General features: G+C 42.2%; 1 protein-coding gene across 9 annotated transcripts in view; it reads left to right on the plus strand.

The window, feature by feature from the left end:
- RABGAP1L (RAB GTPase activating protein 1 like) overlaps positions 1-20,395 on the plus strand; it is a 263,348-nt gene that overhangs the window by 181,047 nt on the left and 61,906 nt on the right. For 8 of the 9 annotated variants that reach the window (XM_064515591.1, XM_064515588.1, XM_064515592.1 and 5 more), the window contains one exon: positions 5,567-5,608. The exons of the other annotated variant lie outside the window; for it this stretch is intronic. In XM_064515591.1, coding sequence (XP_064371661.1) covers positions 5,567-5,608 — 42 coding nt within the window. The remainder of the gene's footprint in view (positions 1-5,566; positions 5,609-20,395) is intronic. 9 annotated transcript variants of the gene reach the window in all.

Consider the following 20,395-nt stretch of genomic DNA (forward strand, 5'->3'; position numbering starts at 1 on the left):
CCTTCCTTGAACCGTGCATGTGCTGCTGGGTTAGCAAGAGCTACTAATTCAAACAGTATTTTAGTAACTAAAGCAAGTAAGTTACTTACATGACGTGGAGCACCCGTGCACATGCCTGCACGCGCCCTGTGCATGAGTACAGTAAATCTTTGTAACCAGAAATGTGTTTTTTACATTTTTCTTTATTGGAAAGACAGCTGACCTTTCTTTTCCTTAGTTGTCTTGTCATTAAACTAGAATGTGTGTACAAGCTATAAAAACGACATCAGAGTAAAAGATACTAAATAATAGGCATATCCCTGCAGAATGTGCTCCAAGGCTGCATTGCTTTACAAAGAGAAGTTTGAGCTTCAGACCTTGTATTTATGGTGTCAGCAACATAAACGGATTTGTGATACTCCTAAAGTTTATTGTGTGTTCTCAGCATACTCTAGTTGCCAAACAAATGTTTTGCTGGAAGCAATCCAAAACATAAATAGAATTTTAATTCTTCTTTTGAGTTTGTAACCCCAATTACCCTTTACAGCTCCTTTGAAAAATGTGCAAGTGAACACATAATTATGAAACAGTTTCAAATTAACTTCGGTTGAATAGCTAATCTGTCTTTAAAAAAAGAAACATCCAGTTATTAGAAAATCAGAACAGGTTAAGTGGTTCTTTTGATAACATGTCATGTGAGTCTTGAAGCTTTTCAGACCTTTAAGAGGTGCTTGGTTGACTCTCACATTTATCTTCGCTACCTGATGCTGAGCAGTAGAGAGTATTGTATGGGTATTGTCACTGTTTCCTCCTACAGGTCATGCATATCTAGGAACAAAGCCACAGATAAGAAACGCTAATATTGCATGAATTTCCTATATATTTTTTGAAGAGATTTGCTGCCTTTTGTTTGTGGAAATGATGCAGAGGGTACTGCTGTAAAACCGTGGAACCGTTTGTCAGATGGTCTGGATCGGAGTGGGAGAGTGCTGGTCTCTCCCTGCAGTGCTAGCGTTGTAGCCTACCTTCTCACAAGACTTCTGTCATCTGAGAAGAGCTTTGAAGTGGGAGAGAAATTCCAAAGCAGCCCCATATGCAAGTGTTGTCCAGGTGATACATTACTAAATTGTTTGGCTTAACTCTTTGGTCGACCCGTTTGTTGAGCAGCATGTGTTGCTTGGCTGCCCCCTTACCTCCCTTTTTTCTGCCTCTTGGTAGGCTTGCTAGGTCAAGCGGGTAAATATACCTCCTCTCTTCTAAGGGAATCTTTCCTGTTACGGATATCTCATTATTTACGAATCTTTTAATGGGATCATTGCCATCTCTGCTTGTTCCCCTTTGTTTCTGTCTTCTTTCAAGGGATTTTCCAAAGTTATCTCTTGTCTCAAAGTGCAGAGGGACTTCTGAAAATGTGCTTCTGTCTGCAGAAGGAATCTTGGCTACAGAGGGGGTTAAGGATCTTCAAAAATCTCTCGCTGAAAGATAGTTAACATAATAAGGTTTCCAATTATTTTAAGCCAGTCTTAATTTCAGTGCACACATGTATCATTTGCAGTTGAGGTGTTACATTTTTACAGCAGTGTGAGATACGGTTTCACTGCTGTGCCCATGCGAACCTTAGCTACAATCTGTGTTGGAGAGTATGATCTTTTGCCATACAAATTAAAATAAAAGTATGCTTCTGTGAAGTGAAATCTGAATGGGAAAATGGTGAGCTACTGGATGATGAATGTTCACGTAGCATTATCATCCCAGTAGGTATGGAGGGTTACAAATTACAAAACTGTGCTGTTTCTGTTTGGATATATGTAACTCTCTCTCTTTATAACTGGAAAGTCTCTGTGAAGTTGAGAACAGTCAGTGTGCAGTCAGCCGGAGCTATAAGCAGGTACAGACGAGCAGCTGTAAGGTGGCACAGACTCTGAAATTTTCCCTTTGCTGGCCCGTTCTGGCTGCAGGATAGTCAAGAGCTGTCTGCTTTGAGATGGGCTTGTTCATTCCCCAAGGTCCCTGAGCTTAATGAGGTCTGTTAAAATGCTCTAGGCTTCTACACAAGCTTAAGAGGGTTCTTAAATGGCACCTGTTTGACGAAAGAAGATACTGTGCAGATGTGAGCGAGGCAGCTAGCCCCCGAGACGGGGGGCCGCAGGAACTGCTGAGCCCTCTGCAGAAGGCTAGCGCCTTGGGGAAGTGTATCCGCATGCCTCGTTTCGGGGATCTGGGACTCTGGATTAACGTCTGAGAGCTGGGCAGATCATGTACTCCCCCTTCATCCGCTCGCTAGCAGCGAAGCCTCTCAGGCTGAACACCAAGACGCTGGCTGCATAACCGAGAAGCAGTATGGCATGAGGACAAGCCCCTAACCATTCCTGTGCTCTGAGTCTAGCTCTTGCTGAATAATGCTTTATGTTTTTAATTTTGGCTGTTGTATATTAAGTAAGTGAGTCTTTGGGTAACTATTTATAACTTCCATGTATGCAAAGGGTTTTATAATATTTTATTGAGATGAGATCTGCGTGATATGAAAGTATTTATTTCAGAATGCCTAGTTAAACATGTGACCTTTGGTTTTGAAAAGTAATTATGTACAGCTTATTTAGTATGGGCTCTCTCCTTTTTCCCAGCTGTGAATGATTTGTATGTGCTTTCATATTTCCATTATAAAATTGCTGGAGGGATATTGCTAGCAATGATTTATGTGTCTGGTACACATTGGTATTTTTGGTACTTCTGCTTCTAAAATAGATGGAGAAGTGTAAGCTGAGTCTTATAAATCTGTCTGTTGTAAATGAAGTAGGATTTTAAATAAGAGATTGTGAAAAAATGAGCTGAGCTAGCCTCATTTTTCATAATCATTAAGCAAACTTGGCTGTGTCAGAGTAGTCTTCTGAGCACTGGGAAAAATAATCCAAGCAGTATGTGGACCAGTGGTGTTATAAAATGAGTTGTGAACATGGGGGGGTGAGGCACCGCATTTGAAATCTAAAGCACCCTGCTGTCCATCCAGAGACTGGAGTGGAGGAAGCCTTTCCTCCGAATGCCACCTCCGCTGGCCCGGGCTGAGTCTCTCGGGCTCAGAAAGGCCACGCTGGGCAGCATGAAATTGCCGTTGCCTGCAAAATCGCTGCCTCACCGGTCTAAAATATCCCCTTGGGTTGAGAATCACCTTTCCCTTGGAAGAGTCCTTGCGGAGATCTGATTGCAGGGCACTTGCTCGGTGGCCTGGTTGTCTGATGTGCCGTCAGGGAGCCCATGACCTGCCCCTCGCCCGGCGGGGCCACTAAAACCCAGGGGAAGCGCAAGGCAGGAGCAACCCGTCTAGAGATGCCACCTCTAACTGGTCCTGCTGCTCTTGGAACAAAGGCAAGAGTTAAAAGCCCTTGGTTCATTCTTGTAACTGTAAAGGATATTGGGAATAAAACCACGAGACGCTGGTATGGAGGTATCGCGACCTTAATTTGCTGCTGCTGGTGCTCTAGTTCCATCAACCTCATGAGTGAAATTCACAGTCAAACATTTTTCTATTAAAATGAAGTATAAAAACTAAAATAGCTTCTGTTGTATTCGAAATATTTATTAGCACCTTTGGAGAAAGGGTTTCCCATTAACGCTTTTTTGATTCAGTCCTGCTACAATTGTGACCTCTAGTGGAAAAAGTCGGTTTGTTACCATCATGATTATGCATAGGGCTGCAAATTAATTGGTGCAGTCTTGCAATATTCATTATGTCTCATGTAGTCGCACTTCCAAGACTCATTAATGGATAAAATCCCTTCGAGGCACCATACTATCCACATGAAAAAAAAAAAATTTCTGCCTGAGAATGCCCCCCAAAAATTTCTGTAGGTTTTTGTAAAGACTGATTTTCATAGCATGTGTAAACCTCCACAGCTTTTCTGTTTTGTTTTGTTTTAAATATGATCTCTGACTTTCACACTGAATTGCAGAAGCAGAAATGTCTTGGAGAGGGAGACTGCTGCTGGCTTTCCCAAGCTGCAGCGATATTCAGGGGCACATGCAGGGTCTTCCCGCAGCTTCCTCTGCAGCAGTGGCAGATGAGTGCCCGGCTTCTGCCTCTCCTGAATTTTGTGACTTTGGGCTTTCCCAACAGAGGCGAGTCCTAACCCATGGCGTGTTCCTGCTTGCTGCCAAACACGTGGCCAGTTTTCTCCCTTTTGCAAGGCACCTTCTCATGCCACTGTATGGAAGTTTTTAATAGTGGCGATAACATGTGATAGAGGTAATTTTTAAAGTGCTGCTAAAACTTTCACATTTGGTACAAAGGCACCAAGATTCAGAAGCTGCCATCTTGCCAAATCAGTTTATCCGCTTATTTTTATTAAGAATTGTTGAAACAATTTGTGGTGCAGCATTAGCAAGAAATTCGTTGAAATCTTGTGCAGTGTAGTGGAGGTTTCCCATATAAAAAGTCCTGTTGTTATCCCACACTGACGTGTATTACAATGACAGTATTTGTGTGAAAATCTGTTGGGACACTTAGATATCGGCTCTCAAAGACATTATAAGAAGAGGTTTATCTTGGCATTAAACAGGCAGGAAGATTTGTAAAAAGTAAGCTAGGAATACAGCAATTTGAGCACGTAGTGCAACAAATGAGAATTGTATATGGTATTTTTCATATCTGGGCAATCACAAAGCTATTTAGAAAGTTACATATTCAAGATACATAGGCAAAGCTGGTAGAGACAGGAGAGTCTCTTCCATCAGCAGCGGAAACGTGTGTCCTGCCTGCCCGGCTGCCCCATGCTGTTTGACCTGAGCTGCGCTTGGCTGGTTTTGCAAGCAGGACTCTAAGGGTGTTTTCAGTTAGACTGATGTAAGGGAGACACATTCATTTATTCCCCTTTCCCCAGAGGAAATCTCAAAGTCTTGCTCACCAAAATAAAAAGTTGTTAAACATAAGCAGAGGTGTGGTATTTCCTATTTTTATATACAACATAGGGGGAAGTGTAATCCTTTTCACCACTGTGTTGCCAGTAAGTGGAGTATTGTCTGCTTGCTTAGATTAATTGGACATTGCCCTTTCGTTATTGACTGAATGGATTTGTGTGCATATGTTTCCAACTTTTGCAAATCAGAAAGCAGAATATTTAATATAGATATCAGTTTGCTTAACTCTGAAATAGTCTTGCCTTTTCAGAAAAAAAAGATATTTGTTCTTGGAGTTTTTTAGAGTTTGAGTATAAAAAATTGTACATGGATAATCACAGCTTTCAGTGAACAGGCACAAACCCTATCAAAGAAAATATGTATCACATTTCCTTGATGGCCTGGTTGTTGCAGTGTTTTGCACTGCTTGTGAAAGTCGAGGACAGGCAGGTCCTGAAAGGGTGGTGGGGTGGCCTGTGCCACGTGTAGCACCTGCTTAACTGCAGAGTGAGCTTGCAAAGAGCCTTCCTCCTCCTCAGCCAGGAGTTTAATGATGAACTTGGAAGTGCAGCACGGAAAGGAGAGGCGTGCCGTAGAGATTCACAGCGTCTAGTTATGGTACTTAATGGTGACGACTAATACGGAAAAGAGATTTGTATGCTGGCACTGACCCAAGTCTTTTTCTTCTTATTCTCAGGGTCTGAACATTATCTTTCATGTAGCCTTGGCTCTCTTAAAGGTAAGTCATTGCTTAGAAGCTTTTTCTAATAGAAAAAAAATAGTATGGAATGTGTTCTTAGTTGAATTTGTCATATCAAGGGGAACAATAATAGTGGGACTTCTGGGGGAAGCAAGGGAAGAGAAATGTATGTTTGGGTAGGGATGTCTTCAAAACTCTACTTATGGTAGATCTGTTTTTATTAAAATTAACAATGTAATAAAGTTCTTGGAACAGAAGGTGTAGTAGAAGGATTTAAATGTCTCGTGTAACTGGTTCTGATTCATTTCACAGCTTATCTATTTTGTGCCTAGGTTCTTTCGTATGGTCAAGAAACATATGACTGGATGTCATTAGATACCAAATGCATTTGTGATATTAAGAGAGGAATTAGAAGTGTTTTGTAATGTGGGTAACTTCCATCTTAGGCTTAGATACAAGGGAGTTCACCTAAACCAGGGGTAAACCCTTGGCCTTTTAGATGCCAGTGGCATAGCTCAAAGTTCATTTACATTATCCGTCACGAGCTGGCGCTAATTCGAATGCAGCCTACATGCAGGCGCGCGGCATGGGATTCGAAACTCTGCCTTCAAATTCAAGGGATATTCCCATCAAACGAGGTAGGCAAAAGCTCAGGGTAGTACTGCCTGGCCCTGCTCGCACTGTAGTGTCTATGACTTGGCCATGCCCGCCTCTCATTTGGCTGTTACTAGTCCTGCAGTGCGTTTTCCCAGTGCCTCATCGTTTCCCAGGAAGGCCGGGCAGCTAGCGGTGGAGCTGTGCGCTGGGGACAGTCCTTTTCTGCCCATTTTGTCCTGTTTGCAGCTCTGGGGACTTGTTCATCTTCTCTTTTTTAAGGCGAGGATGGCTAATGGGAAATGTAGCAGGTTATGGCACGATAGGTAGTGCTGCCAAGCAGTGAGAACTGGTGCTGGAAGCAGGTGGAGATACTGGCTTACGGGTCTTAAAACTGAGGAAGAAGAAAGGAGGAGGGAGGAGTGCTTGCACGGTGCTGCAAGTGACTGGTAAGGTTTTTGGGAGAGGGGACAGCAACAGCCTGAGTTTAGTTACACAGTACAGCTTTCAGTCCATGGGGTTGCACCCAGCGGTCTGTATTCCTCGGGAGTCCTACTGCAGTAGTGGCAACAGTCGAACTAATGTTAGCAACGGGAACAACTTTTTAAAAAAACATGATAAGGGTTGGAAAGAACTATATTCCTTAACTCAGAGATATCATATTGCAAGTAAGGACTTTTTTTGTGTTGAATCACCAGCCTAAGTTTCTTTTAATAGAAAGTGCTCTGTTTTTCTTTCATTTTACATATATATTTCACAACATACTGCTTTTCTAATTGAACATTTCTCTTCGGTTGTTCCAGAAGAGGAAAATTCAAGAAAGTATTTTGTCACTATTTTCTTATAAGTTTCAGAGTTTTAAGAGTTGTTTTTAATTCTGCTCATAGCAATTCTTCTTATGTTTATGCAGTATGATGTATCTGTATGAATTGGCAGTACTAGGCTCTGAATGGTAAGGGAGGTGTTATCTTGAGAAAATATTTCTGTATTATAGGCAAAAACAAGTGCAAAGGAAATATAGCTGAATCAGATGAGATTTTAAATTAGAACCACCTGTGAGTTTAAAAAAGGATGGATCTTTTCCATTATTCCAGAAGAGCACACTTCCATAGTGGTCCCAGCGAGGAGCTGCAATCGCATTAGCTCTGTGATTTACTTTCAACAGACTTGCTGATCTATCACGGAGGAAGACAGTTTTGTACTCCGAGGCCTGGAATAAATTTTTGCTATTCAGATGTATTCGTAATCTCTTTTCATCATTAGAAACGAAGTGGCTTTAGTTTATTGGTCTTTTTAAATTACAGGCACTGAATGTGCCTGCTTCAGAACAGCAACTTTAAAACCTGTTGGGGAGGACTTCAGTTCTCGCTGATTCTGAAGCTGGGGAGAACAACCCCTAAGGGCTGAAACAGAGCTAGGGGGGTTTTATCCACAATCTTTTGGATTTTTTTACTTTGGAGGGGGAATCATTCTTCACCAGAATAGTTGAGTCTTTACTGGGTAAATGCCATTTTTCCTCACTTCCTTGGGAAGTGTGCGCCTCACGATCCCGTGCTGAATAGCAACAGAATTGAAACTCTTGTTCTGAACTCCCTTTCAGCTCTCTGCAGTTTCTCACTGTTACAACCAGCTGCTTATATTCAAACCGAACGGTTGTCAGTTTTGAAATGCCAGTACTACTTCTGTGACCAATTGCCCAAGGCATCTGGATGTAGTACCCTTCTGAAAATAAAAATATGTTTAAGAGAGCGGGGGAATCCTTTCTGTTTCCATCTCCCACCTTTGGAATACACATTTGTAACAGTGAACAGCTTGTTCATTCAAGTACTTTGTCTATGGAGACTATCGGATGTAATAGGGCATTAGTCTGATTTCTTACTGCAGAATTGCATTTTAAGGAAAAATACAGTCTTTTTTCTATAGTATCCAAATATTATGCTTGCTTAGGCATGTCCTTCAGCAGTCATTGCTTTTTGTGTACTCCTCAGTGCGCACGTCTGTCATTTTGTCCAGCCGGTGGCAGCATTTGACAATTTGCCGTCACTCATTTAGGTGTGTGGGGTGGAAGCGGTCCCTGCATTGGCATGTAGTAAGCTGAAGTGATGGGCTGAGGGCTGCTCACCTCTCCTCTTCTGCGCAGCACGGAGCAGAGCGCAGAACGGATCCCCGTGTTGAAAAGGCAGCTACTCCGAGAAAACGCAGCTGACCAAACACCACTGTGCTGATAATTGTAAAAAGACTTCCCTATTTATTAAGACTGTTAATTCCGAGTGATGGGAAATATACCATTTTAGTGCCAGGATACTTGTGGATCCCCTTCGTCACCAAGTAGTTCTTTTTTTTCTTCCTTGAAAATTACAAGCTATAAATGTGAAAGTCTTTGCATATGGTAAGAAAAAGTTAACAGTGACAATAACCTTTGTTTCATATTTGGACATTTCAATAATTACTGCCTTAAACTTCTGTTTCTGATCTTTTTACCTTAGAAAGAAAAATTAAATGCAAGCTTTATTTTAGAATTAGCAAAAGTATTAAAGTATGAGAGTGTGCAGAAATAAGGCTCTAGGTGAAGTTACTGCAAAGGAAGGAAAGAATTAATGGAAATGTAAGAATTTACCATGGGTGTTTAAAATAGGTCCAACCCAAAATTTCTTTATGGAGATAATCTACTCACAGATCATGATTCATAGCAACCCTTGAGATCTAGGTTGTTGAAACGGCTTTTTCATCTGCCTAACTGTTGAAAACATATTGCTTAACGGCAGAGGAAAGCCAGAGTTTTGATAAGTAAAGTATGTGATATTCAGATTGAAATGGTTAGAAGATTGTGAGAAATAGTAAAGTATGTTGTTACTGCTTCTATTTCCCAACCAATGCATACCGTTATTATCTTACAGAGATTCACGTCAGTACGTGCATTTTCTGAAAAACACTATGCTTAGGCTAATGTGAGCAGCATTTCTAACGGTGGTGATGAATTCTAAAAGTCCTTCTCACGGCATGGTATCAAGTGATAACTGCATGTTAAGCAAACAAGACAGTTATTTATCTTAGTTATTTCTGTTGTCACCTTTCAGTCTCAAGCCTGTTTGTGTCAGTGTGTGTTCAACAGATTAGAGAGAATACCAGTTGCGATGGCAGGCATGGCAGATGGTACAGTTAATTTAAGCAGCTGATACAGAAGCTTCTCAGTTAAAAAAAAATTCAAAGTTACCATGCATTAGAAGCATTATTTCATATCGTTATTTCACTTAGTACATGGACCTCCTGGGCTAAAGAAATGCCTCTCCTGTGTTATTGCATGCCACTATGTGACATGGCATCCATTTTATAAGCTAATAGCAGCAGCAATATTGCTGTGGGAAGGCTCTTGCTCTTATTCCAGTCTAAATTTATTAATGATCATTTTACACTCCCCTGCTCTTACATCAGTATCGTCTTTTAGCTTAAATAGTCCCCTTCCAGACACACTCGCAGTGGTGGTCATCATCTTGGAGTATTTATAGATAATAATGATATTCTTTACTAAATAAACCAATATTCTTGGGTTCTTGATAGTCTTAGTAGTTTTCTTCTGCATCTGCTCACATCTGTATTAATCTTGTAGGGTGTAATGATGGGATCTCTGAGAGGTCCCCAGAATGTCTTCTGTATTGATACTGTATTTTCTTATTTCTTGAAAATCAACTTTATCTGATAACAATGAGCACTGTGTTTGTCTCTTACGTTTGTATGGAACGATATTCATGGCTAACCAGAGGATCTGCACCTACTGTTTCACCACTTTAGATACAGATTTTTGTAAGGGTCGAAGTCTGGAATAAAATTGTGCTATGCATCTGAATACATTTACATTTCACTTCTCAATGAAAGTGTTGCAAATTGTAGCATTTTTTTTTCACAAGATGCTGTCTTCTTTGGATAGACATTTGACCTGTTCTGTCTCAGATGCTATTCGTCTTTTATCTCCTGAATTGCTACTTGCACCAGCCCAGTACTTTAAAATCAGGTGTGAAATTTTGTTCTGTGTTGAAGGTATAGCTCCAAAATTTATGCTCATGAGAAGCAGGCAAGCCCAAAGAGAGCCAGAGCAGTAATACATGTGTGTGTGTCTCAGATACTGTTGTTCATGAGTAAGTTTTGCCGATTTCTTCAGGGAGCTATGTGGCACAGGGAGCTAGTGTGAACCAAAATGACATCCCTTAAGATCATGCCTCCTTTTATCACCCAACACATACCCTCTGCTGAAATATCACTTGCCACTTTCTTGCCTGGGGCACTAGTGTTTAAAAAGTGGTCTTTGAAGAAAACAAACAAAAAATCTACCTACTTTAAACCTCTTTGAACATTGCAGCCTCTTACTTGTCAAGGAAGAAGCCAAAGGGTGCAAGTCATAACAACAACTTACTGCATAAATTTTTTCACTCATATGAAAGCAAGCAGCAGAAGAGGAACAGAGAAGTTGTGCAACAGAGATTTCCATGTCTTCTTGAAATAAGATACTGATATTTTTTATAACCTGCCAGGTAAACTTCCGAGAATGTCAATGAAAACTAGACAGGTGCTTATTTTAGATAAAACTTGCACATTGCCAGCACAGATAATTTAAAAAATGTGAATTGTCTTTCAGGCAGGGATGAAATTATGACAATTACTGTAACTATTTGAGAGCTATTAGGAAGTGATTCATATTATGTCAAAAATGCATTCAGAGTGTAGGCAACTGGGCTTAGGCCTTGGGTTCAAGACATAAAATAGCTATTTCATTCCAGTTCTGCATATGCCCTTACTATGCATGTGCAATGTCATGAGGAGCCTGAAATTTTGAAATTAGCACTGCTTTAAGCAGAAGGTTGGATGAAATGTCATACAGAATTCCTTGACAACCTAAATTTTTTTTTGATTTTAAAATAATCCGGTTTAGTCCACTTTTTAAGTGCATTAAGCTAAATCTTCAAGAAGCTCTTCTTAAAATAAAACAGAAGTGTCCACATTAGAAGCTAGGTTAAAATAGCTGTTGCCCTGTATATTCATGCTAAGTTCATTTTAGCTTCTCTAGGTAGATGGTCGCACAGGATCAGTGCTGAAGCCTTTGGTACAGAAGTGGATCCTAACTCTTTGGTGCTATCGATCGGTATCAGCTGTTCTGTTTTCAAGGTCTTCTCCACTAGGCAGAGGACAAGAAATTCACTTTTTAAGAAGCTCACAGATCATTCTTCTAATGTTTGTATTGAGCCAATGTTGCCAACGATAGATAGGGAAGACTATAAGAACAGAGCAATTATACCGTTTTTCTCTGCAACAGTGTGTCTCAGGCACTCCCTGAGAAAGAAGTGGTGCGTTTTCTGTTTAATAACCCCTGAGGGATTGTTCTTCCATGAGTTTGTTCAGTGACTTCTTAACACACGTAAGCTTTAGCAACCACAGTGTTTTTCTCAGCTTAATTATGGGTTGTGTGAAGACCCACCTCAGTTTGTTTGCTTTGAAAACTGCTAGTTTCATGTGAGGCTCCTCGTTCTTGTGTTGAAAGGGATTTTGAACAGTTCATATCTTTTCACTTTCTCCAGACCATTCATAATTTTATACATCTACCATATCCTTCATCAACCGTTATTTTCCGAACTTAATACTCTTCGTCTGTTTATTTTTTGTCCTCATTTGGAAGCCTCTGCTGAACCTTGTCATCTCTCTCTGTACCTCTTCTATCTCTATTATTTCCTTTTTGAGATGGAATGACCAAAGTCACATGTAATATTCAAGATGAAAGTTATACTGTAGAATAATGGCCCCTTCTGTTTAGTTCTGTATTCCTTTCCTATTAACTCCTAACGTTTGATTTATTTTGTTGACCTCTGCTGAGCACTGAGCTGACATTTTCATAGGACTGTCCATGATAACTCCCAAGATTCATTCCTGTATAGTAATTGTCAGCTCAGAGTCTATCATTAATATGTAAAAATGAGATTGCTTTTTCCCTATATGCATAAATTTATGTTTATCTACATTGACTTTCTTTTACCATACTATTGCCCATTCATTCATTCTCTTACAGTCCTTCTGCAGTTCTTTACTGTCAGCTCTTGCCTTTAAAACCCTGAACAATTTAGTAGTGTGTGCAAACATTGTCACCTCACCATTCGTCCGCATTTCCAAGCCACTTAAGAGCCAGTTTGCCAGCATGGACCCCAGCACAGATCCCTGATGGAATCCACTGGGAAAATATTGTTTTGTCATGTTCTCTCTAATAATGTTAAAGATGTAAACATAACTAAATTCAGATTACACAGTTGCGATTAGACCTGAAGAACAGAAAGGGCATAGTGATTTCTGATAAGGGAAGAGGTGATGCTCTTGTGTGAGCATGATATAATTTGTGTGGGTTTTCCCCGCAAGACTAGTGACGCTTTTGCAGGAAAGACGGGAGCAGAGGGAAGACAGAGAAAGCTTACGCTGCTTGCGCAGGGAGAAGGTGGGTAGGCAAAGAAAGGAGAAAAGGAGAAAGAAATCTGTGGTGCTCACTTAGGGTCGTAATTTTAAAATTACACAGGGTGGGCAAGGTGCCAGTTTGTTACAGCAAATTGCCGTGCCTTGTTAAATATGCAAGTGGGAACCCTGCTACCTGAGAACTAATCTAGCGTGACCACCTAAAACATCACACAGTTTTCTTCAGGCATTTTGCATTCCTGGCAAAATATTCAAGAAAAAGCTGCAGTGATCATGATGGCACATAATTTTTCCCCATAGGAAACAGTCCGAGAAGCACAAAGCTCCTACTTCAGCTGTCACAAAATACTAATTACCTCAGAGAGAAACCCATAATCTTCCTTGGAATCCCCTGAGCCCTCCCCAGATATTTTCTCAGTGTTTATATATTTATAATCTGTAAAAAGGGAGTCATATCTGCTTTGACATATTTTAAAATACAGAGATTTGTAAATGACTCAGCATAAAGATCCTTGGTGTCTTGGTACCGAGCTCAGAAAATGTGGGCAGTTTCGAGTCAGGCTGTGTGGTCCGACTTGCGCAGGGAGCGTTTTGCCGGTAGCCCCTTCTTCTGGGTGCGGTGGACCGCAGCTGCCTGTGCCCTTGGTGACCTTAACGGTGGCAACGCAGCCTGAGTGAAGCAGCGGTTTTGTGGACAGGAAGGCCCAAGGGCAGAAACAAGGAATTTAACTGCACTTGAAAAACAGGTAGTCCTTCACCTGGCAAACAGGCACTAATGCTGTGTGTTTTATGTGTTTACCCCTTCTATCGAGTGTGCAAGTCGTTGCCTTCTAGCCCATTTTGAGTTTGGAGCTGACTGGAGTCAGCCCTTTTTGAAGAATACAGGACAATAATCTACTGCTGATAAAGGTGTGGGTTAGAGTCGTGAAGTCTTCATGACAGAAAAATCTGAATTCCTGATCAGACATGAATGAAAGTAAGATATCGTATTCAATTACAATGTACACGTGCGTACGAATGGTAGGGAGTGTGAAAAGTCTCAAACTGCAGATCTGAGTGACAGTTAACTGTCATGCTCTGTGTGAAGAACTGGCATAATATTTGCTACGCACTGCTAGTTTTTCTCTGTTCTTCCCCGTTCTAGTCTCCCTCAAAGAAGAGACTCACCGAAAAAAAACCAAAAGACCCAAAAAGTCTTTGTAAAATGAAAGGTGAGACGTGACCGTTGTGACGGGATCTCTTAGGAGCTCCTGCAAACCACCGAGCGCTGGACTTTGGTTCCTGGTGGGGTTCCCTCGCCAAGGCTCAGAACGTTCCGGGTTTTGGAGGACCTCTTTTTAAACAAGGCATCCAGGCCTCATGTAGAAATTGTCATGATGCTATTAGACCGCCTCTCTTGGGAAGCTAGTCCTGTAGTTATTTTTCCTCTTTCCTAAAAATTCGCACCTTGTTTCTAGCCTGAATTTGTTCCGTTTTAGCTTCCAACTGTTGGATCCTACTGTAACTTTCTAGAGTTAAAGACTTTATAAATAATCGCTTCATTTCACTTTTTGTAAGCCCAGACCTTATTCCAAAGTGAAAGAAACCCTGCATTTCTGCAAGGAAAAGTTAGCTACTAGCTTATTGAAGTTTGATCTACACAAGGAGAAGAATTTAAGTCTTTTTAAATGGGCAGTCTTCTGAATTATCTGTCCTCTTTTGTGTTTGTTTTACCCACGAGTTGTGACTGTGTTGAAGTCCCCAGCGGCTCTGCCCGTTCGCCTCTGCTTCCAGTCAGTCCTGTGACTTTCTTGCTTCCCAATGCACATAGTATAATGCTCTCATTTCCTTTCTTTTCAGTATTTTGAGTAATATTTTCATTTGCATGTTGACAAGAGAACCTAATGCTTCTAGAATATCATGCTTATTGGCATCCATGTGTTGGATGTAAACACTATAAAAATTCAGAAAAATTACAAAGAAGACTCTTTTTGCAGAGCAATTTTAATATTGTAGCTGGTCTGAAACCACGGGCAGGAGCATTCATGGCACTGGGGCGTTCTAGAAGAGTAGGAGCGTTCCCATCACGGTCTTCGCTACAGTCTTAATCCAAAATGAGAAATGTGATGGCCATGGTTTCTTTTTCATTTAAAAAAAAAATTCTTTTTAAAAGGATCTCAGTAAATATTCCTAAATTCAGCCTAGACAGAAATGCTCTCGCCTCCACCTCTTCACAATCCTGCTCTATAGACCAGTGCTTATGGAAGATTTTTCCTCTGCAAAATACTTTTTCACGGACTGAGATACTTACATCAGCTTTTAGAAGGCTACTTGTATTAAAAAGCTTATTTATACAGCACAAAATGTGCAGGTGTTTTAGTTGTCTGAAATCCCACATCACTGCAGTATAAATTGTTAAGGGCTCGTTGGCATCATCTGTCATCTTTGACCTATGACTTCTGCTATTTCTGCTTTAATCATTTTCCCACTTGCTTCATGTGTCGCTGTGAGTCAAGGTGACCTGCGAGGATGGGGCTCTTTTTGCCAATAATTTCCATTTAAAGTTCTTTTCCCATCCAATAACATTTATTTATATTTAAAAAGAGTCGAGTATGAATGGTGTATGAGCCTGGATGAAATTAACCTTTTTTATTTTTCTCTTCTTTTTGCAGTATTAATCTAAGCTTGTTCACTGTAAATTAAAATTATTTTTGTGTTCTGACTACTCATGTGTGTTTGTTATTTCAGCTTAATGACCCTGTGCTACTGATTTTCACTTTACATCAGTATCATTTTAACTAAATGTGATTTTCTCTGACATTGGACAAATAATTTTTATTGTTAAATCTGTATTTGCAGAAGTGTTTGCAATTAATATGTTGTAGATCTGTAGAGGTCCTTGTAATATTTCAGATTATTACCTTTCTGCGTGTTAGATAGATGTGGAACATCACTGTCTGATTTGATGGAAACACTATTTTAGTCTCCAAACTAGCACGTATTGTTCTGTTGTAGAGCCCATTTTATGATTAGGCAGTTCAAAAGCAAAGCAGCATTAAAAAAAGATGCTTTCTAAAACACAGACCTATGAAATGAAGTAAAACCTACTACGTTATCCTTAAGCAGATGGCAGAGGCCCCCTGGCCTGTTCCTTGCACCGGCGAAATGCAAGGCAATGTCAGATGTGACATCAGAGCATTTCCCTTACAAATTTGCCGAGAATTTCTCAAATCGATTTGAAGGTATGTGCCGAAATCATTCCCTCCCCGCCGATCACCTCCAGATTTAGAAATGCCTCTTGAGAATGCGGTGCGGGAAATTATCATTATTTAAATTATTTAATTCGAGCCCGCGCAAGCCGCGCGAATGCGGGCTGCATCTTTTGGGCAGCAGCCCGGCGCCTCCGCGCTGCAGCCCGCCCGCGGGAGGGCTGGGGGCTCCTGCCCTCCCCGCGCCCCTCGGGGCTGGGCCCCGTCCCCCCCGCGTTATTTCGTTGCATGGGAGTCATGATATCGCTGGGCAGGCTGCTTTCTTCCTGGGCATCAAACGTTAGCGGGTGCAGTTCACCCACATCTGTGAGCTGGGGATGCAACAGCGCAAGCTGTCACAGCCGGATCGATGGCAGGTAGCCGGGGAGGGGGAGCGCCTCCGTCCAGCCGCTCACTATTGGCTTCTCATTACGGCATTCTCCCCCGAGACGGGCGCTGCACGCTCAGCCCCCCGCTCCCTGCCCCCTCCTCCCAGCCCCTCATTGCTGATGCACGGCGAGAGGCAGCGGCGGCCGCCGCGCTCGTCACGCAGCGGAGCTCGCCATGAGCTCATCCTTTTCTCTTTGCAGCCTCACAACTGCCCCGGCTTTATCGCTCTCGCTGCTGCTGCTGTCTGCTCGCCCGCGCGTCTGCCGGCACGCCGGGCCCTGAAAGCTCGCCGCTGCTTTGCTCCCCGTAGAGCTCTCCTGCGCTCCTTTTCTGCCATTTTCCTGCTTTTTAGATAGAGTTGAGATCCATGTTTTCTTCGGTTTGTTTTTTAAATCTCCTTCGGACTCTGGCGGAGCCAGCGCAGCGGATCATATTTTTCCTCGATTCTTAGCAAAGATGCTTTGCTCTTTCTGAGACGATCGTCCGTTGCCGTAGCAGCCATCCGAGCCCATTTCCGAGCTCTGAGGCTGGCTTTGCTAACGTTGCACTTTTTGAAATTGTGGTGAAAAGCCTGTTCTCCTCACTCTGGATCCTTATTATTTACTGCTCATGGAAGAAGGGGTGCCTTGCAAAACCCCCGCCGCCAAGCTTGCACCACCTGTCAAAAAGTCGCAGGACATGCATGACGAGAGGAGCAAGCTGGTGAACGAGTACGCGTGCCGGGTGCTGGAGCTCCTGGGAATGGGGCATCGCCTCTTCGTGCCTCGGCTGCTCGCGGTGAGATCACATTTTCCTGAGATTAATCCCTCTGCCATCACCCCTCCCAAACCCGCTTCCCCCCATGGGTCTGTACGCTGAATGGAGATGTCTCCTGTTTTTTCCCTCGGCTTCACCCAGCCCATCTGCTAGGCGCTGGTCCCCGCTCGCTGCCGCTGCTGGGGGCCCGTGCCCCTCCTTCCCTGGCTCGAAGGGTTGCAGCCGGGGCTGCAGCAGAAGAAAAATCTTCTTCTAAGGCCACGAGTGCTTTTGTTCTCCCTTCTGTAGCGATCCCAAGTCAGCAGCGTGCCCCCTCTGCTTCTAGATGCTGGTGGAAAGTGCCTTCATGCTCACATTTCAGAGCGTGTAGTTGCAGTGTCAAAGGTTTTAAACATTTGTGAAAATTCAGGCTATGCTGATGTGGTTTGCTTTTTTTACTGTTTTTGTGCTTGACTTTGAAAGGCCAGTTGACACTATGCAAAAAAAGTTTACAGTATGTGTATAAAAATTACCTGAGAAATGAATTGCTAACAGTGTTTTTAGCCATCGTGACAAATGACGTGTGTGTGTGTGAGATGGCCCGAAATCGGTGTGGCCGTGCAGAGAAGTCTGACCTGCGTCTGTCGTTCGTGTTGCTGCGCAAAGCAGCCCCAAGCCCGCGAAACGTGGTGCCCAGGCCGAGCCGGGCTGCTCTGCGGTGCTGCAGCCGAGCCTAGACGTGGGTACGGCGCCCGGCGCGGGGGCTCGGGAGGTGTGACGGGATCTGCTGTACGTGGGAGCGTTACCAAGCCTCTCTCCGGGCGTCCCTGAATACTCACGCGGCCCGCGCCGCTGCTTCAGTGCTGACGGTCTCCTGGGCAAGGACTGCCAAATCATGCTGAAGTGTTTTCTGATGAGCTCTGAGGGAGGCCGAGACAAAACCACTGAGGTCTTTTTCACTCGGCATAATCAGGCTTTGTATCCAGCTCTCCAGATGGAGAATATCAGGAAATTTAGCATCCTTCATCCCCCAGTCATCCTCGCTTTACTGAATGACATAATTGTATTATTAAAACAAAAAGCAAAGGAATAAGCCTCATGGTGGTGTTACTAAAGAGTCGTGATTTGTGGAATCAGTGTGGTTTCCTGTCAGGTTTTATTACCTAACTATATCCCTTTGGACATATATCCCTTTCATAGATAAGGAGTGGCTGTGTTTCTAATGATTTTTAAAACATGAGAAATCTCTGAGGACCTAGAGTTTGTACTTTCATCAGAACTAGAGATACTACAAAAACAAGGTGTTTTTTCTGCTTTGTAAAACTAAGGTCTAGACTCTTCAGTAAATACATAAGCTTATGCCTCTGCTGTGCTAGTGTGAATAAATGCCTAGGATAGGCAGAATATATGCCACTCTAGTGTTATGTGACAAATAATACAATCTATAGCATTTATGCCAGCTTTAGGAGAATTCAAGTTGCCTGCTCACTGGCAGCAGCTCGCCGTGATGACGGGCAAGTGAGACAGCACTGATTTGGTGTGGATTTCCCCCCGTGCAGCTGTCGGGGTTGATGCAGTTAGGGGATTTTGTGTTTGTGCCTACACACATTGGTTAGTATTTAGTGTAGCAGAATTAACATTACCTTTTGTAAGTCTGCATGGAACTGCGCCGGTGACGTTTGGGTGGAGGTGTACTACAGGCGTACGCAAGGAACCCACGCAAGGCCATCGGCGCGTTTGCAGATGCCAAGTCATTGCACATGCCCCTGACGCTACGCGTTCCACCAAGTTTTGCCTGTACAACGGTGCTGTGTTTTTCCAGTGACATCTTTATATTGAACAATGTTTTAGGGTGAGCACGGTTTTTGTCTAGAAAGAATATTTTTGCCAGCGTAGTCTTTGCATTAGGGAAAAGGATATAAACTGTGCTAGCAACAGGATAGGTGTATGTGTACATATATCTTGGTATATATATGTGCATATATATCTTGGTGCATCTGTGTCAGAAGCATGTGTCAGTGTACCTGTAGCAGTGTCGCTTTACCGGTCAAACTTCGCAGCCCTTGATTGCCCGCGTGTCCTCCCTCCCGCTCCCTGGATGCGCCATAGGTCGGCTTCATCCTCTTGCAGTGATTTAACGGATGTCGGACCTGTGGCTCATGTTTAAGGGCAGCAGAGTGAAAACCTGTGCAACACGCAGCACTGCAGTCTGCTGCTACCAATGCAAAGGGAACTACCAGGTTAGAGAAAATGGCACACACACCTTGATTTTTACACTGCCCATCTGCTTGCCTTTTCTAAAAGAGCTTAAACCCACAGCTGTTTATGTTGCAGAGTAGATATGTTCTGAAAAATTAGTCTAAGGATGCTCATAAGCGTTTTGAGTTTACCAGTAGCAAATTTATTAGTGGTGTAGAGTTTGGCCAGATTCTCCTCCGTCCTTTACTTTGTCTTGTTCCTGACACCTGCTCATCAGAGTGTAAAATACTGCTTTTTGATTTAGTAACCGTTTATGGTTACTGACATTCTAGAGAAATCCTCAGTATATATTCTATATAGAGAGAATCCTATAGAAATTACTGTAGAATTTTTTATCTACAGGAGGAAGAATTAAGTGAAGAAAATACAGTGTGGTTGATCCTGAATTTCTTCTAATTTATTAGTTCCCAGGTGGGAATAAAAGACTTAGCTGATATAGTCAGTAATGAATGAGACAGCAGAATTAATAATTGAAGACAGTAGAATTAAATTAAAGAAAAAAGCCAAGTCTTGGTCCTTTGTCTTAATCACATTTCCCTAAATATTTTAGGGGAAGTTAGTTGTAACATTCTTAACATTATTTACTTTAAAAAATTGAAGTTCACTTAGCATAATTCTCTGGAAAAAAGAGTTGATATTATCTTTTCCTGTTTTTCAGACATTTGTGGTTTCTCACAGGAATGTTACCTTTAGGTGTGAAAGCTTCTGTAGTACCTATTCAAAAGTGCTAGTCCGTGTAAGATAATTTTATGAATGTATAATACTTAAGTCGCGTGGGAAGGAGTTTCTAGGGAACATACTTAGCGAAACCTTAAAAGGCAAGCTGAGACTTTTAAGGTTGTTAACTATGACTGTTTTGGTCATAGTTCTCAGTGAGGTCTCCTCTTTTTGCCTGGTTTAAAAGAAAACGTTTTATCCAGAGGTATGATTATTTGAAAAGTAACTCTTGAATATTAGAAAATGCTCTGAAGTCCTTAGGGGCACAAAAATACAGTGCACCTGGCAAACTTGGATTACCGGTTCATTAAACTTTCTGATGTTTTAGTGAAGTTGTTCCTCGCTTCCACAGCCTGCACAGCCTGGCCAATTTGCAAATCTTTGCCTGTCAAACAGCTGCCAAAGGGGTCCTGAAACATCTCTATAGTTTATTGATTAAAATTACAACATGACAAGATAT

The sequence above is a fragment of the Dromaius novaehollandiae genome, chromosome 8 (genome assembly GCF_036370855.1).
Source record: "Dromaius novaehollandiae isolate bDroNov1 chromosome 8, bDroNov1.hap1, whole genome shotgun sequence".
NCBI classification, from domain to species: Eukaryota; Metazoa; Chordata; class Aves; order Casuariiformes; family Dromaiidae; genus Dromaius; species Dromaius novaehollandiae.